We start from the raw sequence: 26865 nt of genomic DNA on the forward strand, positions 1-26865 counted from the left end.
TCGTGTGCACCTTCAACCCGGAGCGAGGATGCATGGCAGATCCTGAACTTGAAGGCGGACTCGTGTTTGACATCTACGGGGACATCCAAATTCTCCGTCCCCATTCTTCGACGTGGGGTTTGACCACGACGACACCGTTGACGGCTACTTGGATCGAATCCTCCCCACTCTTGTGCACGTCATCGACGGACAATTCTCAGACTACGATTGGACCATCCGTAGCCGTCCACCCGCTTCTCCAACTCCGGCTTCTTCCCCGGCGACGAGCCCTCTCGGCATCACCTGTCTACTAGTGGTATCGCTGAGTCTGCTTACGATCCTCTTCCGCTAGCCACCACTTTCAAGAGCGATTGAAGGACTTCCAGGTGAAGGATCTATATTTTAAACGTGAGGCTTTTATTTATCATTGCTAATTGCATTATTTAGATTTCTTTTGGTTATTATTTGGCAAGGCTCTTGTAATCCTCAAGTGTAATCAATTACCATGGTTTAATCTATCATGATTTTTCTTGAACTCTACTTGAGTAAGCTAGAGTTTATTGTTAACATTGCGAAGTTAGTAACCTTTTATTAATCTCTAAAGTGCAATTCTTGTTTTCGCATGTTTGCATAACATCAGAGAGAGAGAGAGAGAGAGAGAGAGAGAGAGGGGGAGGGAGGGAGGGAGGGAGGGCGAGCGAGGGAGAGGGAGAGCGAGCGAGAGAGAGGGAGAGAGAGCGAGGGAGCGAGCGAGAGAGAGAGAGCGAGGGAGCGAGAGAGAGAGAGAGAGAGAGAGAGAGAGAGAGAGAGAGCGCAGTATGTTGAAAGGAAGGTCATGTTGATGGAACTGCAAGCATCTTCTTAACTTAACTGAGCCTTCATAATTAAGGGGACATTGCTTGCATCATATACATGTTCTGATGGAAAACAAGCAAGGATCCAACTCTACTCGGTGATAGTAGGTCAATTCCCAAATGACTGGATAAGATTTCATTGCCATACAAGCAAAATACTAAGGGCATATGTAAACAACCACAGATTCAAGGCATAAATAATTAAATATGAACAAAGTATGCGCATACTGTAATGAAGAGTAGGGCAGTGGGAGAGACGGATCGGATGTTAGGAGAGAGATCTAAAATATAGCTTAAAATTTCCTATTTATAGAAATAAGGCAAACAAATTAAATCTAAATTAATCATATTGAATACTTCAAAATTAAAACTAATACTATCTAAAAGGATAATTAATTTTTATTAAAATAAAAAAATCAGATAAAATAACTAAAATAAATCATAAATCTAATTTCTTGTACTGCATTAATTTCCTTGGGCCAAGATAAAACTCTTCTCCAAAAGTTTTACACAAAAGCACCTTTTTCTACGAAGTGGCCATGTTGGAACCATGGAGAAGGGGGAAGAACTGATTCATGAACAAATTTATCGTCATCAACATATGTACTCTGATCATACAGAAAAAGATTTGGAGACTTAAAACTCGGGTGGCAACATGCATCATCAGATATAATCTTCCAAGTAGTCATTATAAAGTATTGCATAGTCACGTATCAATGGCAGCAAGGATGATTCAGGTTTTGTTTGTGACGGCTTTTTTATTGTTTTTTAAAAAAGCTTTTTAGTATAATTTTTTTAATTTTTTAACTAAAAAACTGCTTTAAGAAGCAGTAAGAAAGCCATCCCAAACGAAGCCTCAATCTATGATGTAGCAACGGCATAGCAAGCCTAGGCACAACCTGTATCTCTATAAGGAGAGGGGTTGGAAATTTTAACTGTACGGAATACAAACAAATGATAACTACCTCTTACAATAACTCTGGTACAATTTCTAACTCAAGCTAGTCTATAGGCATAACAAAATCATCAAGCTCACAATCTTGCAAAGGTTCAACCACGTTATAATGCTCAGGTTTAGGTGCATAAGGACGTGAACGTAATGGGATTCTTGGATTTGCTGGAAAGTTAAGAACTTAGGGCAGCAGGACAAACACATGTAATGAGTTCATCAAGTTTCCTTCCAATAGATATAATAGCTTTCTCCAGGAGATGCTTATAATCTATATGAAACATATGATAAAAATAATAACATTGACTCTTAGATAAATATTAATAATTTTGAAACTCTACGAGTGTGCTTTTGTGTTTTATGTATCTTTTACATAAAAGCTATGTATATTGAACAATTTAATCTCGATGGCTATATGATTATCATGATAATATATGAAATTTTGAAAAAGCTTGAGACTAGGCTCAAGCTTTAAATTCAAGAAAAAGCTCGAGACTAGATTTCAAGAAATTTATAATATAAAATTATTGTAATTATTCCTTCTTTCAATGTGATTTCAGGATAAGTTGGGGAAGATGAAAATTTGGTGTAGTCTAAAGTTTCTTGACAAAATCTTCTGCAGCTCAGTTGCTTGGATCGGTATGGATGCAATTTTGGATCACAGGAGAATGGATGTGGGCATCTACGACTGGGATGACATTTGCAGTTGAGATACAAAAGGTACACTATCAAGGAGGCGGGCAAGGAAGATGTCAAAAGCGTAGGAACTAAACTTGATGTGATAGAGGAGATGAAAGATGTAGGAGTCAGTAGACAAGATGCAAAGGTTAGGGATAATCTAAGTGTGAATTATGACGAATAATACAAAAGGTAAAATGATTAGATATCAATCAAAACATAGATCATATGCGACAGGAACAAATGAAAACATAAGAGTCATCGCAAGAGGAGTGCCGCAAATCAAACACCATATGAGGGATCCCATGAAGGAGATAAAAAGGGTTTGCAAGGATGGGGATTCAGATATAGAATGGGATAAGGCCCTGATACCAAATGATGTTGAGTAGAGCAATAGGAGAGAAATGACGTATTATGAGAGGGAAATCTGAGAATGAGAGAAGCGGGAAGACAGGAAATTCCAACTTTTATTCATCAATCAAATGTTCTAAAATATAGCCTAAGGATCCTATTTATACAAATAAAGTAATAAAATACAATATTAAAATCAAATCTAATATCATCTAATCTCATAATTCAAATTCAAACCTAAGATTACCCAAATAAATAAATAATTTTCATTTCAATTAAAATAAATCTAAAAATCTTAACTTAAATGATATAATTAAAATCAATATTTTTAAATGATATAATTAAAATCAATATTTTCAAAGTATTAAGCACAATGCAATGTGCAACGGTTCTTTTTTGCTTCAATGTGCAAAGTGCAAAGTGAAGTGGTGCTTTATGAACGAGTATCTTTTATATCATATATATATTCATTATGTGCATACAATAGGTCATTTAATCAACTGAACTTAAACCACATTAGGCAATACTTTTTAATAAACATAACATGTTAAATAATAGAAATTTTTAACAATTTGAAATAAAAAAAATCAAAGATATAAATAATAAAATGAAGAAAAAATGCCTAGAAAATCAAGAATAGTCAGAAGATGGAGAGCAACCAGCTAGAGGAGAAAAGATGGAGGCAATGTGAAATGAGAGTGAATATGAGGCATCTAGAAATATTCTTTAGAAGAATCTTGCGAGTGAGAATTTGCTAGCACAAGCAATAAGAACTAGTAAGAAGCGCCCCAAAGAACTAGTGGACATAAGAGAGCGATGAAAGAACCATCAAGAAAAGAATAACTCCAAGACAAGTGAAAACAGAATCAATAAGCATGATTCAATCGCTAGGAGAAACTCTGAGAAGAAGCGAATGCTCATGCCTAATTATTATGACAGTGCTAAATGGAACCCTGAAATTTAAACCAAGATTTTGTTATGATTCGGAGTCAAGCGCACAACACTACAATAGATGCGGCGATCCAACAAAGCGGCACTATAGGCAAACTTTGCTACGAACTTGCATTTCAGTTGAAATATAAATAAGATAGATAATTATTGATTATACTATAATAAGATTGATAATACTATAAATCTCAAAAGGATGTAAGAAAAAATATTAGGAATGTAGAAGCAATAAAATCTAGAAAACATGCAAACAGGATTGGCCATACTAATTGAGGATTGACTCAATACAAGGGTGTACTTTTTGCAAAACACACGCACACACACAATTGATGAGGAAGAAGGCATGGTTTTGAAGAAAAATAGGCCTTACATTTTAGCTGGTTTTAAATGTTCCATCACAATTCCAGTAGGTGAGTAAAGTTCGAAGAGTTCATGCTTGTACTTGTTAATCAAGATTTAACAGAATGCTTTTCATAGAATTAACTCCAATCAAGTTCAGTGATTTACCTTTAAAAACCCTTGTGAATAATTAAACTAAGCTTACCAAAAGTTATAGCAGAACAATGGAATAGCCTTGTTATGGTGTACTCTGCATTTTAATCGTCTACTATTGGAACAAATAAATCATAAAGCATTACAACTTTTATCAAATGGATGCCGTTACCAAGCAAAAACTTTTACCGGGACTGTGAGATAATTAAAAAAAAAAAACTAATAAGCATTTCCATTCTGTTATCCACACAATTTTAACTCATCCTAGACCACTTATGTACATATATTTACAAATCTATTTATACACACAAGAAACAGGTAGGAGGGAAATTTAAAAGTCACAAGGTGCGTGAAACAATATGGATGCTAAGGTTGGACAGCATAATAGCTGCCTAAGGGGAGACGATCAACGAATGGAAACGACCAAGAAAGCCAAACTAGTAGAGGCAAATGATCAAATTAGTTGGCGGGGGCTACGAAGAGTCGACTACTTACATGTGGGTATTATAGATTAATGGACCTATAAGGGCCTAGAGAAAAAAATGTGGTATTCTAATAACCAATATCCACCATTCCTATCATTTTTTCTTAAAAAAATGAAATACAAAATAGAACAAATAATATGAAAAAGAAACGGCTAATTTAATATGAAAGTAAACAATAAAGAAGGCGTATGTCAGGAAGAAAACTTAAAAAAAAAAAAAAAAAAAAACTGGTGCCCCAAAAAAAAAAAAAAAATCTTAAGCATCCTCCAAAAACCAAGAATCCTAAATAATAAACCTCCTAGATGTATTACCCATAGAATAATTTGAAGAAACAAATAATTAGCTTTCAACTCTAGAAGTAGGATAGGGAATAAACACAAGACACTAGTAAATATTCAAAATAAAATTTTGCACATTGGTTTGCATTAATGAACAACTCATATTGAAGATAGCATGACAGAATATGCAATTTAATGCTTCATCATAAGAAACTATTATAGTATTATCCAATATTTCCCTAATAATTTTCATATTTGATCCAGGCAAAAGAATTTGTGCACTTTTACCGTCATAGTAAGTACACTTTTTTGCCAGCACATAATCCATCGAAGTAAAATTAATTTTACAACCTAATCAAAATAGCACACACGCTGAGAACAATAAATCATACACGATTGCCCATGAATAGCGCAAAAGTGCGACATTTCCACCCCCACCCCTGTCTGCACGCCTCATCATGCAAATTGCAACGAGGGTTCACTAAGTTGCATTATGCACTACATCGCTTGCTATTTGGCACTATAAACATGCTGAATGTGTGCTTTCTTTTGGAAAGTTAGTATCATGTAGAGCTCATCATCTTGGACCCAAACTCGATTTAATGCATTCTTTCCCGTCATTTGAAGTTTTAAACATATCGTTAATTATATCTTCCTAAATTATAAAATTATATTTAATTAGTGAACATTAGTTATTAGAAATTAAGGAGGTTCACAACTAAAATTTTTCTTACAATTCTCTAAATCAATCTGAAGTCATTTGACCAAAATCTCCTTTTGGCCCTAGCCTTGATAATAGTGCAAACTTAAACTTGACTTTAAAGATTAGGATAATCATATGCTTTGTATTATTAAAGCCTGCCCACCACACATATATACACAGTTGAAAACACATGTACCCAATAAGTTTTACTATTCATAGGATCTACACTATATTGCCAATGTTGATGTATATGGATCTAGATCTTTATTTCAAAATCTTACAATAAATATTTTATTAATGAATCATCAAAGTGAACTTTACTTTTATGAAATAACAATTTTTTTTTATTGTCTTATATGATGTGCTATGAGCAAAGCCCCTTGAAGGGTTAGGTTAGAAGCCCGAGCTATATGGTACTCTTTTTTCAATTTCCACCTCACTGCATGTCATCTTCTACTACTTACCTAGAAATAACTAGAGATTTAATGCTTTCCTTATAAATTATTTCTGACAGTTTGTGATGTTCTAGACATTTGAGGAGGCTCATAGAGTGAATCTTTTATTAAAGTTAATGGATAAGACTCTTATAAATTTCTTGACCATTTTTTTATCAAAAAAACTATAAAATGAACATCAACCTAGTTGGTTGATGGGATGCGTTGCTGCGTCTGATGATAAGATAATGACAAGCTAATATGAAATTAGTTCGATTTTAAATATGCTTAGTTTTTTTATATGAAATTTAAAAACAACTGACTAATTTACGTAATTATACGTGTTAAATCAAATAATAAAGTGATAGAGTAGAGTGTCGAACCTATGAGGAAGTGATCTACTATACTGCAACAAAACTACTACTGCTTACTCCAAATGCAAGAATTTATCCAATTGAATTAGAAATGAGGTTTTCGACTTCCTATCACTGAATGAAAATGAGTAAAACAGTTTATGCAATTTTGATAAAAATGTTTTGGATTGATGAATGAAACAACATATTTTTTCCCAGCGATATTCTTATTTATAATGGATTAACCAAATTACCAGAAATCGAATATTGTACAGTCGAAAAATTTCAAACAGAGTTAAAATACACAGTTTCAGAAAATCACCAAATTATCATAAATCGAATAAAACAACGTTTCAAAGCTTTACTTGTACTGAAGTAATATTTTCCAACAGCCAGATAATTTCCTATTCGATAAAAACACATCAGAATTCAAAATACCCAGTGAAAACTTTTCAGAAAATACTCAAATCGTGCAAAAACATCATTTCAACAACATACCAAAAGTTATGCGGCAAAAGTTTCGTCAATACAAAAATATGCACATTTTTTCGGTAACGGAAACACAAAACTGAGCAGAAAAATATCAAAACTCGAAATCTTCGAAATCAGAAATAGGATTCGGATTCCTTACTGCGAGATAAACAATTCTTCCAACTGCGTCAACGGACGAAAATCGCTCTGCGGCCTCCAAAACCAAGCTTTCCTCTTTTTTTTCCTTCTCTTTCTCTCTCCTGCTTTTTCTCTCTCTTCAAAATATCTCAAATCAGATATTTATCAAGCAGGATCGTCCCGGACGAATCCTATTCGTCCCGGGACGATTTTCCCTCTGGACAAACTTCGTCCCGACGAAGTGTATTCGTTCCTGGACGATTTGCTCTCTGGACAAATTTCGTCCAGACGGTTCGTCCAGGCTCGTACAGGTTCGTCTAGACGAACCATACAGATTCTTCACAATTTTCTTCAGTTCGTCCCGTACTAAAGTCAGTTCGTACGGACTAACTGCACTAAAAATAAATGCACTTCGGAGGGGTTTTACATTATAGATCTAGCATAAGAATTTTTTGGCTAGCTTTTGAATAAATATAGATCTCAATTCTTAGGTTGATTCCTTTAGCCCTACTTTCGTAGCTGATGTAGAGTAGTCACCCCTTTCTTTGGGTAATACCCTTTGTGACTACCCATATCTTTGGCATCTTTCAAGATATTATAAGTACTTTCCTCATTCTTCTTTAGATAATCCCTCGTAGAATAGTAAGACCTAAGCACATCCTCGAGCATTCCTTTATGCCTATTCCATTGACCCATTATCATTTGGATCTTAAGGAGAGACACCAAACTCCATGTCATCCTGTAAACATCACTTTCTGCTTTGTCACTCTACACCTCATGAGTAACTCTTGTATGATATACCCTGTGTAGGAACCTCCCTTTGTTAATGTTGTCGCTCCCCCAAAGGCGTCCTTAAGAATCACACTTAGGATGCAATTAACAATAAGTCTAACACCTATGGAAATCTCAATCCCCTGTAACTAAATAAACCATATTATTTTATTTCTAGAATATTTCAGAATCAAATATTTATTGACTCTCACAATAGGATCATCTTCCACTCCCCCTACCTCCCCATAAAATTAAGTTAAATGTTGCAAAGATGTGGATGCTCAGGTGGGTGAGTGACTTTATACTTAGAGATAGAGTGCAAAACATATATACGTGAAAAAAACAAGTATATATGTGAAAAGGTTGGAGTAACTTCATTGGCAGATAAGGTCATAGAGAGTTGCCTTAGAAGATTTGGTCATATAAAATATAGGCCTTCAATTGGGAAAATTATTTTGTGTGGACACCGAACACCATTCATAGACCAACCAGAATGCGCCACATCATCCCAGCTCGGTACCGCGGCTTGGTACCGTGCTCGATACCGCTGACATGGAGCATTCTGGTTATATATACTTCTTTGGAGTATTATAGGTCTAGCATAAGAATTTTTTGGCTAGGTTTTGAATAAATATAGATCTCATTTCTTAGGTTGATTCCTTTAGCCCTACTTTCGTAGCTGATGTAGAGCAGTCACCCCTTTCTTTGGGTAATACCCTTTGTGACTACCCATATCTTTGGCATCTTTCAAGATGTTATAAGTACTTTCCTCATTCTTCTTTAGGTAATCTCACGTAGAATAGTAAGACCTAAGCGCATCCTCGAGCATTCCTTTATGCCTATTCCATTTAAGGAGAGACACCAAACTCCATGTCAGCCTGTAAACATCACTTTCTGATTTGTCACTCTACGCCTCATGAGTAACTCTTGTATGATATACCCTTTGTTAGTGTTGTCACTCCCCCAAAGGCGTCCTTAAGAATCACACTTAGGATGCAATTAACAATAAGTCTAACACCTATGGAAATCTCAATCCCCTGTAACTAAATAAACCATATTCTTTTATTTCTAGAATATTTCAGAATCAAATATTTATTGACTCTCACAATAGGATCATCTTCCACTCCCCCTACCTCCCCATAAAATTAAGTTAAATGTTGCAAAGATGTGGATGCTCAGGTGGGTGAGTGACTTTATACTTAGAGATAGAGTGCAAAACATATATACGTGAAAAAAACAAGTATATATGTGAAAAGGTTGGAGTAACTTCATTGGCAGATAAGGTCATAGAGAGTTGCCTTAGAAGATTTGGTCATATAAAATATAGGCCTTCAATTCTGCCGCTCTCCAAAACGGTACCGCCGCCGTCGACGCCATCGTCGCCTTGACTTTCCTTTCTCGCTCGCTCGCTGCTCGATCTACTTTCCTTCCTGGACAGCCGGACTGTTAGAAATTTTGCAGCATTAGCGAATATTCCAGGTCATTTGAGTAATTGATCATCTGCTCTAAAGGCTAAACACAACTCTCCTTGGCCTATTGGTTATTGGTTGGGAGCTTAGGCTTCCAACTAAGAGGTCTAGGTTTCGAGTCAATGTGTATGCGTTGTGAGTATGAGTTTGCCTTAAATGACCTAAATGTCCCAAAAAAAAAAACTCTAAAGACTAAGATTCATATAATATAAGTTTTAATATAATCAATTAATCATCACTCATTCCAACATTAATTGACCCAAGTCAAAATAAGAAGAAAATGCAAAAACAACTATATATTTATAAATTAATAAGATTTGAACACTAAAGTTTTATTTGGGTCAGCTTTTTTATTGTTTCTTAAAAAGTAGTTTTATACAAGAAATTAAATTTTTCATACTAAAGCTCTATTTTAAGAAGCAAAAAAAAAAAAGTCATCCCAAACAAAGTTTAAATTCAACGCTTGATCATTATTTAAACATGATTCATAGTCTTTACTTTTGATGTGTTTTATTTTATTTTCAATTTTTTCAAGTTTACCTCTATGGGGAGTGTTTTCTTATTGTAGCCTTAAGGGAATTTGTGTACTTCGCTTTTATTTATGTTGGAGGCCTATATATAGTGGCCTTATACTTTGTAAAAGGATGAATATTTGAATGAAAATTTTATTTTTTTCTTCTTCATCTTGTGTGTGCACTAGAGAGAAGGGACAGAGAGCTCAATGTGAGCAAGCGCAATACCCACCAGTCATTGAAAGAGTATGTGGCTCGTGGTTTATCTCTTTTTTCCCCTTTCTTCCTTCCTCCACCCACCGACCCCTAGCTTCCTCCCAAGCCGCCAGCCACATACCTCTCTACCCAATCCACCGGCCACCTTCACGCCATCCTCAAATCCTTTGACGCTAAACCCTTACCCATCCCCACCGCCGGCCAAGAACTCCTAACCACCGGCCGAAACCCTTTCTTCAAACCCCCACCACCGGCCCACCCATTAAACCCTTCCATTATGATAATTTTAATCATCATAACTCCCTTCCTAAATTAGCTCCAAGAGAAAAGGAAAATAATTATCTCAATTTGAAATTTGAAATTTGAAATTCAAATTTCAAAAATTTTCCTTATTTGCAAGTCTTAATTGGGAAGGTGCATAAATTCAAGTCTATTTAGAATTCAAATTAAATTGGATTTCATGATATCATTCCTAATTCTCATGTGTTGTTTTGGAAACTCATAAAACTCTCCCCACAACTCCCTCCCTCCTCTCAATGTCGCCGGCCCCCATTGGCGGCTTCCCCATTAATTCCCATTAAAGCTCCCAATCCCACTTTAATTTGAATTCAAAATTCAAATTAAATCTAGCTAAATCCACTTAAAAATCTGAAATTAATTTCAGATTTTGATTAAATTTCCTCTCCCCTTTTCTAACCTAATCCAAGCCCTCACCCAAACCGCCCCTCCCCCTTCTCCCCACTTTGGCCGCCCCTTTCCCTTGCATTCCCCTTTCTTGGGAAACCCTAGTTTGCTCATGAGACTTGAAGCCAAGAGAAGAAGGCGTCCTCCTCTCCCAACCTCATCGTCATTGGTGCATGGCAGATCCTGAGGTCAATCATGGCCTCGTTTACAACACCCTAGCGGAAATCGACATTCTCCGCTCCCCTTTCTACGAGCCTGGCTGGGAGTACGACGAATATGTGGAAGACTACGTCAATCGCGTCCTCTACTATTTAGTGGGGACGATTGATCTTCAAAAACCCAAGATGCCTTGGCTCATCATCGGTCACCCGCCGCCTCCTCCACCGTCTGCTACTTCTCCATAAACAAAGGTCTTCAGCGCCATCTTTTCAGTGGTAATCTCCTTCCTTATAGGGTTCATCTTTCTAAAGCCTAAGAGTGGAAGAGTGAGAAGGTGCTCAAGGTGTACTTCTCGTTATTAAGTGGTTGGTTTTGTTATGAGCATGTAAAATTTACTATCGTTTTGGATTTTTAATTAAATTGTTTGGCTAATCTCAATAGCACTTCTTTGTCTAAGCAAGTTAAAAATCTTGAATTCCGAAATCTCTCTTTATTGCAAGCAATAATTCTATATTGGCAAGTTTTGGTCAATTAATCTTTATAATTTCTCAAGTAACTCCTACATGTTTCACATCAGTAAGTCATAGACGAAAACAACACTAATTGGGGGAAAATACAAGTTGTTAATTCTAAAAACATGACACACTTCTCTTTGATTTCAAAATTTTTGAAAGAACCAATGCCTCCGAAGTCATACAAACTTCTCTATGATTCCAAAATTTTTGAAGGAACTAATTCCTCCAAGGTCTTATGCATTTCTCAAGTCTCCCCTGCTAGATGCACATAATGAGATATTCGACCAAATTTAGTACCTCGATGCTTTTGAATTTGACAGTGTTGTTTATTGTATCTTAAATTATGAAGTTTATAATATGAATTATATACACAAGAAGAAAACTCGGAGATGGCATTATTGGTTGCCTCTTGAGAATTATATAATCATTCAAGGATTTTCTCTTCCAATTTCCTCTTGAGACAACTCAAACTCTTTTCTACATCAAGCTTAAATGAATAACAATTTCTAGTACTCTATTGAAGAAAGTTTTATTATTAGAGAATTTAGGAATTATAATTTTTACATGGCAATGGATGCCAAAAATTAAAAGTATATATATATTTTTTACCTCAATATAACTTTATGACTAATTTCTAAAAAACAATGGCCAATATCAACATATAATGTCTAGATCTTTTTTTTTTAGAACATTTGGGATAATTAAGGTCACACATATCAAATATGGAAGACTTGAACTCAAAACTTCTTGGTTGGTATCCAAAGCTCGCAACCAAGAGTCTAAGGTGAGTTGCGTTGATATGTCTAGTTGTGTTTGAAGAGATTTTGATTACACAATCAATATATTGTGCAAGTATGAGCACTTCACTAGAAAGATTCTAAGTCATTAAAAAAAAAAATTGAGAACAAGGATGAATACATGATTTTTTTTGAATTAAAATTAAACAAAAGCTACTATACCTATATAAGAATAAGGATAAAAATGTGGCAAAGTCAAACAAACTAAGGTGAATCGAAAAGAATTTAAAATTTTAGGTTTTCATGAATGATAAGTTTTTATTGAAATATCTTAAATACGGTGAAGATAAGCATTTTGTTCTTCAAGAAAAAAAGGTGCGTAGCAATAGAAAGAAATGAAGATATTATATGAAAATAGAATTCCTTGTATTCTCATTTGATTGGAGAATGTAAGAAAGGATTTTGGAGCAGGGAGAAGTCAAAGATTTTGAAAGAAGAATTTTTTTCTTTGATCTGCCTTTTTCATTGCTTCGCACCTCAGAAAAACAACCCAATCAAATCTGAAGTCTATCCAGTTCAAATGATATCTCAAATTATGATCGATAATCGACCGAGTTCTAATGCATTTAGATCGATATATATCACCTTAAATATCAACAAAGTATAAAGATATACGTTTCATTTGAGGGCAACTTTCTTATTGTTCTAAAACAGTTTTTTAGTACAAAAATTTTTAAACTAATTTTTATACTAAAAAATTGCTTTAGAAAACAATAAAAAAAAACCATTCCAAACAAAACCTTAATCAACAAATAATCATCCTTCTCGCTCAAAATCTAGGTAAGCATAAACTTAAATACTAACCATTAGATAATTGTATAAATTGAAAATTTCTCCTTATGCCATTTCTCTTCATGTTCAGCTCATCAAATTATGATTCATGAATCAAAAGAATATTTTTTTATTGCATTTTAAGAAAAATTCAATTACGTTTGCGTTTATATTTCCCTCAATTCCTTAAAACGAAACAAAGCATATATTCAACGGAAGCAGCTCCAGTTCCAATGCCTTCTAAGAAAACAAAAGTTTTATAGACACTATCAATGAACTCCAAAAGCCCATGAGACAGATTGCAAAGAGAGCCCTGCCTATATATATTTGGAAGCTTTCTGTAAGGCAAATGAGAATTAATTGTAGCACTCTATTTAGTTCAAAAAACAAAGCTGCTAAATCCTCGGTGTTGAAGTAGAGGAAATCTGAAGGGTTCAGTGCACGATACAAAAATTGCTTCCATTATTGCTATCCATTTTACAGTAAAAAAAAACCGAAGTAAAGGAAGGCCTACCAAAAACTAATTGGTATTGGAGCCAATGACCCTCTTGGCAAAAGATGGCAAGCAAAATGCAGCAGAATGGATCTGCCAAAAGAGAGTACAGTTTGTTCAACAGAATAGAGCAGAAGAACACTGAGGCTTCATTTGGAACGACTTTCTTGCTGCTTCTTAAAGCGACTTTTTAGGACAAAATTTTTAATTTTTGTACTAAAAAGCCGTTTTAAGAAGCAGGAAGAAAGCCGTCCCAAACAAAGCTTGAAAAAGGAGTGCAAAGATATAGATGCAAACCTCTGGGTTGTAGAATTTCAGGGGACCTTTGGATTTGTTCAAATCATCACTTTCATCAATCTTATGAACTGGGTGCTGGAAATCAACCTGTGGTCCCTCCGTTGAGCAAAGCATGAAGCCAATAACTCCACTGCATCAATCAAAAGGGAATCAAATATTGATTTAGTGAAGAATGTTAATAGCAGGTTGTGAATGATTGATTCAGGCTTTATTTGGGATGACTTTTTTATTACTTCTGGTATAAAAACTCCGTTTTGAGAAGCAATAAAAAAGTTGTTCCAAACGAAGCCTCAATCTAAATCCCATATGAAGTCATCTCAAGATCATCAACTCAAAGCTACTTAATTTGATCCCAATTAAGCCCGACATATTTGCTCAATTTGAGTCGAGCCAGATGTATTTGCTCAATTTGACTCTTGTTCAGCTCATTTCTTTCAAATTTTAATTCAATCCAAGCCAAAATTAATGATTTAAATTGATTAGATAAACATAAACATTTATGTAAATTCGAAAATGCAAATATGAATAAATATAACTGTAAGTGTATATGCAAGATAGCTTTGATTCAATGTAGATCCAACTAAATTCAAGTTCGAACAAAGCTGGGCAAATTGATTTTGATTTAAGTTTGATCCAAGCCAAAGATCGATAAACTTTTTTAGCAATTTTCAATCACTTCACCTTGGGTATGTTGGTACTGTTGTCCATGCATAGTTCACAGAGCCTTTAAAAACTTGCCGGCAATTCGATACGATGGCTTCAATTATGTGCATATGCAGCCATATGCTCTCAGCTTGCGTGCAAACAACACCACCTGGACGGAGAGCTCGAGCAACTGATTCGAAGAAGGGTTTCTCGAAAAGTTCCTGAGCTGGACCTGTAAAGTTGAAAGACGTGAAAAGATTTCTTAGGAAATTACATACAGGATGCCTCTAAATATATACCTATTGGGTCAGAAGAATCAACAATAACTGCATCATATGTGCCTTCAGGAGCATTCTTTAGAAATGCAACACCTGCAAGTAGACAAGAAATTAGCTAAATTGAAAAATGAGCATTTCAATTCATCAGATCAGCACATTGTTTGTACAAATAAATAATCTCCTGATACGAAATGGAAAAGGTAGGGAGAAAGGAAAGAAGAAAAGAGGACCTACCATCACCAATATGCAAATTCACACGCGGATCCTCAAAACCAACAGCCAAGTTGGGGAAGAACTGCTTAGAGACCTAAGTTAAAAACAGATGAGTTGATGAGTAAAATAACTGAAATGTCTTCTGAAGTCCAAAAAACTAGAACTTCAGGGTATGGATAGTTTTAGGCTTCGGTTGGCAGTTATCTCTGCTATCAAATCATGCTTTCCACGACTTGAAAATTATTTTATTGTACTACGTAGCAAAAGGTTAAGAAAACAATAACTAAGTCGAGATTTCAGGGCTGGATTAGCTTTCTAGAAATATGATTTTTGTGTTTCAGCTTTCTCGTATTGTTTAGGAAGGAAATGCCACAAAATAGCTCATTCATTGAAGTTTAGCAACAAATTAGAAAGTTAACTGAAAAATTAAACATAAATCACGCTAATTAATTAAAAAATTATTAATTTGGGAATCAAAGCATTCTTTTCATTAAGCTAGTTAGAGGGAAAAAAATAGGCCAATTTTATTAGTTTAAGATCGGAAAAATGATTTACATTACATAATAGCAGAACGGTAAATTAATAGCATAATCAAACTAATTAAAATTAATTAGAATAAAAATGACCAATTAATACCACTTAATCATCCATTAATAATTAAAAAATTCTAAATAAACAGGAGTATCAAAGGTTGAGATATTAAATTAGCCTAATTAATTAGGCTGATTTGAGATCATTTAGGTTAAGAAACTATTAGGATAATAAAACCATTATAAGCTACGGTATACCGAAACTTCTTTTCAATGAGGTAAGCAGTATCCGACATGTATCGGATACGACAAGCATCCGACACCCCTTCAATACGATCGGACACGTCAAAGATGTGTTTGATTAAACAAATATTAAAAATAAATTGGAGACACGTGTCCGATATGTGTCTTAAATATTTTATGAAAAAAATTTAATATAATTTCTTATATTTCAAATTTTTGTTTATTAAATAATAAAAAATAAATTTTTTATTTCCTCTCAGCAACCCCAAATCAATTGCACATACTCAATATCTCATTCTCCAAACATACCATTTCCATATAGCATGCCGTAGCTAGGGTTTCACAACCACGCCCGATGTCATCACAATATCGAGGTCTGATGTCATCACAACAACAATATTTTAAAACCATCTAGAAATCAAAGTTTGACGCTAGCAGTTTCTACCCCCACAATCACGTCCTGCGTCTCCTCAACATCTCATCTTTGACCAAGATCATCTCAACATTTTTTTTTTTTAGATCATCTCAACATAGATGACTAATGTTTGTCTCGACATCGATGCTTGATGCCCGACTCTTAACAGCATTGTCATCTCCTCTCTCAATGCTTGAAATACGACATCGACGCTCAATTCTAAACATCTTAATATTAATTATTTTAAGCACAAATCCTAGTAAAGTAATTTATTATTTTTTAATTATTCTTAATATTCGGCTTACTCAATTTTATACACTATTCTAAAGTTATAAAAATTATAATATAGTGTCCAACCCATGTTAGTGTCCTATTTTTAATGATTGATGTGTCCCATGTCCTTGTTTGTACATCATAGATTATAAGCATTAAGATATTAGTTAATTGAATTGATTTTATTTAATCAAGTTTGATTTATCTAGTGGTGAGATTGTAATAATAGGTGATAAAGTTATAAAAAAGTGATGTTTTAGATATCTTGGGTCTATTATACAAAGCAATGGTGAAATAGATAAGGATATTATTAGTAGAATTCAAGTAAGATGGTTATATTGGAGGAATGCATTGGCCTTGATGTATGATAAAAAAACATCCCGCAAACTTAAGGGAAAATTTTATAAGTTGGTGTTGAGGCTTACTATTCATTATGGCGTTGAATATATGGCATATAAGAGAAGCATAAAATTAGGTTAAGTGCTGCAAAGATGAGGATGCTCAGGTGGATGAGTGGCTTTACACGTACAAGCAGAATGCCAATAGAGTATATAAGTGACAAGATTGGAATAGCTCTAAAAGCAAATAAGATTATAGAGAATCGCCTTAGATGATTTGGTCACATAAAATGTCAGCCTTCTGATGACCCTATTAAGAAAGTAGATATATTAGATCCAACTTAATGTTAAAAGGTAGAGGTGGACCAAAGAAACTTGGTTAAAAAGTATTAAAAATGACTTTTTATTAGATTTGAATAAGAATTTGACTCTTAATAGGGCACAATAAAGAAAAAAATATTTCTGTAGTTGACCCTACGTAGTGGGATAAATGCTTGTTATTATCAAATTAGCAAATTAATCACAGTTAATTTGGTTAATTAGTTACTGATTAATTATTAAAAAAAACTGTTAGATCCAAAATTATGTGGGGTGACTCCATTATCTCACCACAAAAATAGATCAAGCTCAAAAAAGGGAGAAAAGGAAAAAGATTTGAGCATTTGGCAAAGAATTTTATAGACTCAACCTAATAAAACTTTAGCTAAAAGTACTGTGATTTCATGCTAACACCCAATCTTTCATCCCCTATTTATAGGTGTGGACAAGGTAAGGGTATATAAAGAGTTACATAGTAAAATATTAAAAGTTAAATAAGAAAGACTCAGTATAATAAGCAGGCAAATCATAGTTTAGTTATCTAATAAGTAGAAAATCTAGGCTAATAGCCTTCCGTAAGAAATGTTCCCATGATGAGTTTTGATAAGATATCTGATGAGGACATTAGTAGAAGATTCTAGCACGTCTATCACAGGAGACATCGCAGATCAACAGCTACGATCAGGAACATCTATTTATGAGTTATTTTATGTTATTGTATTAGTATTATTTTCATTATTTGTTTTAGTTGACCTTTGTACCCCTATGAGGGAGTTTAGTGAGTTGTAGCTTGGAGGGCATATTTGTCTTTGAGTTTTCTTCGTTGTTGAGGCCTACATATAGCGGTCCTAGTCTTTGTATTGGTTTTTAATGATTGCTTAATAAAATTTCAGAATTTCTTTCTCTCGAGCTTGTGAGTTCTTGGGTGGTGAAGTCCCAAGTGTGGGCAAAGCAATACCCACCAGTCGCGGAGGTGCTCCGGGCTCGTGGTCCTACTTCTCCCTTGCTTCAAGCTATCGGCCATACCCACCCCTATGTGCCAAGCAGCAGGCCATCCCTTTCCCGAGCTCCAACCGCCGGCCAACAACCTACCTCCTCTCCCCCTCACCCGCCGGCCCCTCTCCCTTCTCCCACCACAGTGCCGGCCTACCCATCCCAAACCCGACGCTCTCCCTGAGATCCACCCGCCGGTCACCATCCGCCTCCCCTTCCCCTCACCCATCGGTCCCTCTCCCTTCTCCCACCACAGTGCCGGCCTACCCTCCCAAACCCAACCCGAATCCTAGCCGCCGACCCCCTCTTTAGATCCCTTGATGATGAATTCAATCATCATTATTGCTTGCTTAAATTAGCTAAGTTGATTTTGGAAAGACTTTAATTTCCCTCCTCCCCCATACATGTCGTCGGCCTCTCCCTTAACCCAATTTTAGAATTTGAGTTGAATTCTAATTTCCCTCCACCTCCATTAATTAGTTTAATTAACTACCTTCCTTGGTAATTAAAAGAACCCAAGCCCTCCTAACCTAGCCGCCCCCTCCTCCACCCGAAAACCCCAACCCCTCCTAGCCCTAACCATTCCCTCCTCCATCCAAGCCCCCCAATCAGCCGCCCCTCCTCCCTCCTCCCTTCGCTCACCACCGGCTCCTCCAAGGTTCACAACAAAGAATACTCTCATGGCATTGTTTGGAAACTCGAGGTGAAAGCTCTTGATATTAACCTGTCGATTATTATTACAATACATCTAGCGTTATTTTATTTTTTGATATTGTTTTAAATTGATCTGTTCTCCTAAAAATGTAACTGCATGCCAGAGTAAAGCCTCAACAGATAATTCTTAAAATTATTTCCTATGATTCATTAATCTTAAGGTAGCGATCTTACAATAATTTTATTACTTCCTTACAATTCCTATTTATTTCACATCAATATCCATACAAATTTTGCTATCAAGAACCCATTAGTTGGTTTTAGCGAGTGCACTTGGATGAGTAACTGAGATCATCTAATGAATACCTTGAGAGAGTGCATTTTTATGGTGAATTTTTATGGCCAACACCTAGGCGAGTTAACCAAATCTACTTCTAGGAGATTTGAGATCCACGGATAAGTTCACGCTATGATATGACTAGATTAATCTAATCCAAACTAATACGGATGTACAATCAATTCTTGAATTCCTATAACAACCCAATTCGACCGAGGTATCCACATTTACTCCTAAATATTAACTAGTCAAATGTATGTTTATCGACATGCGGTGATCACGCCATCAATTCAAATCAATAAATACAAAGATTTTATTACATTATAAATGTTTTTTATTTATTGTCTTTCAATCTTTAATTTTTCTTGCAATTTTTTAGTTATTCGCAAGAATGAAAAAAAGATTGATTGTTTTTTTAAGTGTAGAAATCTCTACTAGATTGATAAGAAATCCCAAGAATCTAGGGCACGCAAAGAGTCAATGGGGGAATCTTCATGTGCAATACATCATCCAGTGAGGAAAGTAAGAATAACTGAACAAAACAGGTGGGCAAATGGGCTCCTCCACCAAACAAGTTTTCCTATGAGATTCCTAAGTTATGCGTGACAATCACAGATTGACAAGCCATCACAAAAAAAAAAAGTGTTCCCTAGATGGACACAAAGCGACTATTGTAAGTTTCAATGCATCAAATGCACCCGGTGGAAAATCTTCTACGTTTTTTTCCCAACGATAGAAATAACAATCCAATCTTCCTTAAAGGAGAAACAAGTGGCAATTTTAAAACTTAAAGAATTTACCTAGCAGCTTTGGTTAAATAAGTTTCTCGTTGGGGTAGGAATCGAGACTCTTAAAGCTGCTTAGTGGTTCCCGAAAGTTTTTTTTCTTTCATAAGTTAATTAAGAAAAGTCAACTAGTGTTAACAAAAAAGTTCCATGGATGGTGAGACAACGTTACTAAGGAGGAAGAAGATAAAGAAGTGGCAGGTAATTTTGCTATTGTAGTCGATAAGGATGTTGTTGAAAGAAGCTTTTTGGTAAATTTAACTGATTTTATTGGAGAATTCCAATCTTTTCGTTATGGTTGTCAGGGAGAAGAATTTTACCACACCAGTACATTCTGGTGATAATCAGACTCCACTGAACAGGAAGGTTCTAAGGCATCCAATCATATCGCGAGGTTGCGAAATGAACATCCAAGGATCATACTCCTAATAGTCAAAGAATTACTAATTAAAGGAGACCACAAAATTCTGAGCTAAGATGGCTTTATATCTAAAGATGATCAAATGAATACTACAACAACAACAACAAGTCTTTACCCCACTACATGGGGTCGGCTATATGAATCTTTTTTTTACCATTGTCTTATTAAGATTCAAAATATCATTTAAATTTAATTAAAAAAATCATTTATAATACTTTATAACCAAGTCTTTTTAAGTCTAACTCTACATTTCTTAACATATGTCAAATTTAATATATCTACTCTCCTAACAGGGTCATTGGAAGGTCGACGTTTAATGTGACCAAACCATCTAAGAAGACTCTTTAATCTTATCTTCCATTGGAGCTACTCCGACCTTTTCACGTATATACTTGTTGAGAAAGGCTATGAAGCTAGCTCAGTTAGTGGAGGATCAGAGGCGTCTGGAGAGAGCGACTAGAGGAAGCAGCTCATGAGGTTTGTAAAGGAAGACCACCACCTTCTTGGCACCCAATTAGTCAACATTGGGAACTTTTCGGAAGACCCCAAAGGAGAAGACTGAAGAAGGAAAATTTGAGGAGAACTTCAAGAAGCTCACAAAAATGGAGTTATAGGAGAAGAGGTCGAAGGAGTTCTATTTTATATGTGATTAGAGGTATACACCGGGGCCCCAATGTTAGGACTGATCGCTTCATGTTCTCACCATTTGTGATGACGAGGAAATTGAGGAATGAGTCGTCTGTCCACCTTGCGAACAAGGTGGGTCTTTGAGAGGAGCGTATTGTTAGATGATCTTTATTGAGTCGGTACCTCTTGGACCGGCCAAAGGGCTAAGGAGCATAAGCTCCTTCCGCTCAAACAAGAGAACGCCTATTCCACTCATACAGGTGGGAGTTCCACCCAGTAGCTCTCGAACCCTCTATAAGTGGGGTCAAGCTGTAATTAAAGAAGGAATTTAGGGGGGGTGATTAAGAGAGAAATTCAATTTAAGAGGGCTGTTTTGGATATTTTGCTTATTTTGTATTTTTAAATAGTATTGTGATGTAGGGTTAGGTTATCATGTATTTTGCTTAAATTTGGGGAGTTCCTAGGTTTTGTTTGAGCTCTAGCCGTCGATTAGAGATTGGGAGAGCCGGATTCTGCTCTCCAATTGAAGATTCATTGTATCTTGTTTGTTTTCTTCCGTTTTTTATCAATTAAAAGGTTTATTTCTTATTATTTCTTCCAAATTCTTCTTCAATATGTTGTTGCAAGAGCTGAAATTCAAATTTAGCATGGGAAATTTTTGTTTCCTATAAGCATTTTCAATCAAATTCCTATTCAATAGCGACTTAAAAATGCCTTTGGAAGCAAACTGAAATACATTTATCTAATTTCCTTATTAAGCATTTGAGCTTCCGCAATTTTTGGTACTTCCAAACTTTTACTTCTTTTACAATAAGTCAAGCAACAATAGATAGTCAAAACAACTCTCGCTCAAAATTCCTTAGTTGTACTTTTATAGGATCTCATCACACCAAGGAACATTGAGTTTTAGGGATTGACTTGCCTACATCATGGGGTTCTTTCTTGATAATTTTGATGCGCTGAATACTTCAACGCTGTCAATTTTGCAAAATGGACAACTTCCAAGTCATTTTGATGCAAGCGGGTAATCTTGAGATGATTTTGTATGACATACGCCCTTCATCCATCATTTTTTATGTGTTCGATCGAAATGAAAATTAAAAAAAGGCTTGGAGATCAACAATCATTGCATTTTAGTATTTTCTTTAACAAGAACTAAGCAACTGCCATCTTGCCCATGTCAATATAAAGCAGCAATTGCCATCGAGTTGTGGGCTCTTGAAAAGAAGTGACAAGAAGAGGAGCAATTTTAAATGTTTGGATTCGTAACCGCACTCAACAATCCAATTAAACTACTTGGCATTCCAAAGAATTTTGAAAAGGGTGAGCACTTGCCAGTAGACAACGAGATGAAATAGTAAAGGCCTATGAACCACATGATAAGTTGTTGAAATTCTTTGAGGCTACATCTCCAAGATTTTTTTGACTTTGTCCAGATTCAATTCAATGCCATTAGGTGTGAGTAAAGCACAAAAGCTTCCTAAATCTGCAAAAGTACACTTCAAAATATTCAAACTCATATTATATTTTCTTTAAGTGGTAAAAGTTTCCTGAAGATCTAATATATGTTGTGGCAAGGCTTTGGCCTTTATCATCAACTCGCACTCAAATATGTCAACCCTTCTTATCCTTTGAATGCATAGATCATTATGTCTTGATAAGCACCCCACCCAATTTTGAGTGCAAACAACATGACATTATAGCATTACAAAATGTCACTACTAATAAAATATAAACACAAAATATAGCACCATATAGTAGGAATTAATGTGGAATGATTCAAAAGTTACAGCAAAATTAATGTGGAAATATACCAATAAAACGGGTAAGCAAAATTAATGTGGAAGGATTCAAAAGGAAAAAAAAGGTACACCTAAAGTAATATGGATAAAAGTTTTTTTTATTTGTTTATTTTTTATGTTTATAGATAAAAGTTATTTAAAATGATTGGTGAAGAATAGGTTTAAAACCTCAGGTAATACTCAATAGAAATATATAGAAAATGAGTATTCCTAAAGCCAACTCCAAATATTTGGGATAAGGCTAGTAATGATGTGATGATGTACACCTTTTAGTGCGTATTCCACAAACTTGAGCAAAAGTTGAGCTATTTCACTATAACCTACTTTAGTTCCATTGCAATGATCAACAAAAAATAAGCCTTACTGAAAAACAAATTGTAAAACAAATAGAGAAAACAGAGAGCGTGGACTTGGCACCAAGACCAGCACCATCGCTCCCTCAGTAATCCTGTTTTGTCACCATTTATGGCAAGTGGCTAAACTAGTGCCAAACACAACAAGAGATCATTCATCTTCGGTCCTAAGTAAAAACCGCTTCAAAACAAATTACCTCATAGACGTGTGAAACATATAAAGGGAATTATGCACATCAGATTAAGGCCATGTTATTTAAACAAATAGCACAAGTTAGGATGCCAGGCACATGAAAATTTTGAAGAGGTCCTACTTCAGATTCAATAAACATTTCAAAACTTTTTAGTTCAGAAAAGATAGAGATAGGCAGAAGTATGCAAATTCTTTGTTAAATAACTACCCATTCTGCCAAATGCAAAGTGATTATAAAAACAATTAGCAATTAGCTACTATACGTATAATTTAATTTCATGTTTTAAAAAGCCAAAACAGCAAGATAAAGGTAGTAACCTGAGTTCATGATACTCACATCCACAACCATCTTATCAATTTCACATATATTGATTTGCTCAACAGAAGGATAACGTGACACCTCACGCAAAACACCACCATCTCCCCCTCCAATAACCAAGACCTAAAACATTGCAAGTTAAATCAACTTTTAGAATCAATATAAAAGGTTCTATTTTTAAACAAGTATACAGCAAAATTGAACATTTTGGATGACTTGCGTTCATTATATCCTACTTATCTTCATTTTACTAGTAGAGAAGTAAATTCCAAAACCTAAAATGAGATCTGACATATAAAGATTCAGCACAAACTTCAATAAAAATATAAAATTTTATAACCAATTTTAAACTGATCTTAGCAACTTATTGAATAACAATATATTGATGTTCAAAAACTAGTATTCAAACATATCTAGCAAATGTTTTGTCTATCTAACGAGCCTGTATAAGAATAAATGAACTCAAAAAATGATTCTTCATATAAACAAACTTGCTCATGAACACTAACAAATACTTTTTGTTCATGAACAAATTCATTCTACTGAAAGAATATGACACAAAAAATGCAATTAAGTTTAATAAAATAAGAATCACCTATTATAACAAAGATAAAATTTATATAAAAAAATATACAATATAAATATTTAATAGAGCTTCTTAACAAGCTTTATATCGAGATTTTTATCGAGCATGTTCACATGCTTTAATTGATATTATTCATAAACATAAATACGACGAACACATAGTTGCTAACAACTGAGTATTTTAAAAATTATTCAAACTTATTTGATTACTTAAACAAATAACATAAACGAGTTGTAATTGAGCTGAGACATGATTAGCTTATTGAATGTTCGATTCATTTGTAGCCCTATTTATAACCATATTTGACAAGAGCTTCTTTTTAAAAAAAATGAACTTAACTGCGAACTTGACTGGTCCTCTACCCAATTCAATATAATTCAACCACTTTCACAAAGAACTAGCCAGTCCCTATTGGAGCAAACAGTTGAACAAATGATCAATTCGATTTTGAAGAACTACCACCCCATTCTATACTTGATCAATTTATCTTTTGATTTTGATCAGATGGCAAAATTTTGATATATATATATATATATAGGAAGATAGGTTGCATATTTTTTCTAATTTTTTTTCATTTACATTCCAATCTAGGGGTACTACTTCAAATATTTTTGCAAGTTTTTGTACAAGTGTATCTATATATAAAGAAAATAATTAATATATCACGTCCTAAATTTAGGATTTAAAATTATATTCCAAATATTTAATAGTAAGTATAATTATTTAGAATATTTTTCATTGGATTGATAAGAATTTCATTATTATATCATATCATGTCACTAAGTCTGATGCAGGACTACTTAGATGGGATGATTATGTATTCATTTAGACATTGCACAATTCTTAGATTAGAACAAATCCAGAAAACAATTACTAGCAATTCTCAACGAATATTCAAAACAAGTAAGGTAATGCTTTGCTTAGATGAGATTACATACTCTGAGCTTTGAAGCTTTCAAAATAAATAAGAAAATCACACAACGCAAAATAGTAAGCTTCAAGTTAATCCCTAATCTAACAACAAGATGTAGGATGCATAGAAGGCACGCTCAATTCCTACGAATGACTAAGCTCAGCAAGAGCACTTGGAGGAGCTTTCATGAATACAATCAAACCAATTAAGAATTCAGATTTCAAAGAAATAAGATATAAGTGTGAAAAGAAACCTTTGCCAAAAGAATTGGATACCCGTCATGCGATACTTTCAACGTCTTTGTCCATGGCTTCCGTCAAAGTACAAGAAGCGTGTCTTGAATAGTCACAAAGAGGAAGAGGTTTCCCTTGATAAGAGAGAGGAGGCAAGCCCCACACCCCTTCTCATAAAAACTGAAAAAACACTCTCAGATTTCTACATAAAATCTGATAGAAATTCTCAGCTTTTGGTAAGCTAACATGAAGAGAATAGTGAGGAGAGGTCAAGCTGTGATTAAGAATAGACGGCTCAATGGGATTTCATGCACCTGCTCTAGATTCAAGAGTTCTTCCCATGTAGGTAAGGCAAGGGGAGGGAGGTGACGGGAAAATCTGCTGACGAGAGGGGAAGGTTGGCGGGAGGCATTTAAAATTCCTGAATTAATTCCTGATTTGTAGGAATTAACTGAGGAGTTACGGTAGATGTAATTCAGCCACTAATTAGTTTTGAAAATTTTTTCTTTCATCATGAAAACTTTCCATATTTGGATTTCCAAATTAGGAAATATTTCAAATTTTGAAATTTCAAACTCTAATTTGAGGTTGGGAGAGAATTCTGGGATGAGGCGTATGAGGGGTTTGGCCGGCAAGGTGGTGGGCGGCGGGATGGGGCTAGGCCGGCGGTGGGGGAACTCCCTTGGGCCGGCGGCAAGAGCAAAGGGAGAGAGGCTTTTGGGGAATTCTCTAGTGGGGAAAATATCATGTAGAAAACAAATAAATAAAACAAGATAACTAGAGAACTCACTAAGAGATCTCAAGGGGAAGAACTCACCAAGAGATCTTTCTTGCACTCACCAAGAGAACAATATGGAGGAAATTTTCATTCATTAAGCAATCATCCCAATACAATGACAAGAGCCTCTTATATAGGCTTTACAATAAAATAAAATGCATAAAGACAAAGATGCCCTCGGGCTACAATAAGCACTACATCCCTCATGGGGGGTACAAATGGAAAACAAGAAATAAAATCATGAAAAGAAAACTAAAGCATCAAAATACAGACTCTGAATCGTCGCCGTCGATCGCCGTCCCCGGCGATGGTACATATGTCGAAATCGGATGTCCCCATCAGTAAACACACAAAGGTATTTGTATTTAAGCTTTCTTTAATACCCACTATGTTGGTCTATTGTAGCATATAAAATGCTCAAGAAAAGAGTTTAGAACAATATGTCAAGTATAACTGCCTATTACAGAACTACATGACAGCCTTGCACTCTATGCTCCAAAAGGTTCATTTAATCATGAAAACCTTTAACACAATTCAGTCAAGGTAGCTAAGTGCTTCTTCCATGTGGGGGTTCAAAATGTAATATAGTTTGAATGGTTAATTTCAGCTGTTGATGAAAATAAACAGCATTCCCTCAAAGAAGGAATTTGGAGTTGAACTTGATGACATATGATACTTTTATGCAGTTACTATGTTTAATATTATTTTGCTCTTGTAATATTTGGATTTCAATTTATTTCACGTAATTTATCACTTGCTACTTTATGTCTTGTGCAATTTTTATTTCATATGTATGTTAATTTGTTATTTTATAGTTCAAT

General features: G+C 34.9%; 1 protein-coding gene across 4 annotated transcripts in view; it reads right to left on the bottom strand.

Moving 5' to 3' along the window:
* The window catches only part of LOC110096815 (spermidine synthase 2), a 44906-nt gene that overhangs the window by 2065 nt on the left and 15976 nt on the right, over positions 1–26865 (bottom strand). For 2 of the 4 annotated variants that reach the window (XM_028701345.1, XM_020822937.2), the window contains 6 exons: positions 23553–23657; positions 14955–15027; positions 14742–14813; positions 14479–14674; positions 13798–13927; positions 13281–13593 (listed from right to left, as the gene is read on the bottom strand). In XM_028701345.1, coding sequence (XP_028557178.1) covers positions 13528–13593; positions 13798–13927; positions 14479–14674; positions 14742–14813; positions 14955–15027; positions 23553–23657 — 642 coding nt within the window. In that variant the 3' untranslated portion in view covers positions 13281–13527. Of the gene's footprint in view, positions 1–13280; positions 13594–13797; positions 13928–14478; positions 14675–14741; positions 14814–14954; positions 15028–23552; positions 23658–26865 lie in introns of those variants that run through there. The other 2 variants (XM_028701344.1, XM_020822938.2) reach the window with 2 other exon arrangements.

Source organism: Dendrobium catenatum, unplaced genomic scaffold (genome assembly GCF_001605985.2).
Source record: "Dendrobium catenatum unplaced genomic scaffold, ASM160598v2 fragScaff_scaffold_1676, whole genome shotgun sequence".
Classification (NCBI taxonomy): Eukaryota; Viridiplantae; Streptophyta; class Magnoliopsida; order Asparagales; family Orchidaceae; genus Dendrobium; species Dendrobium catenatum.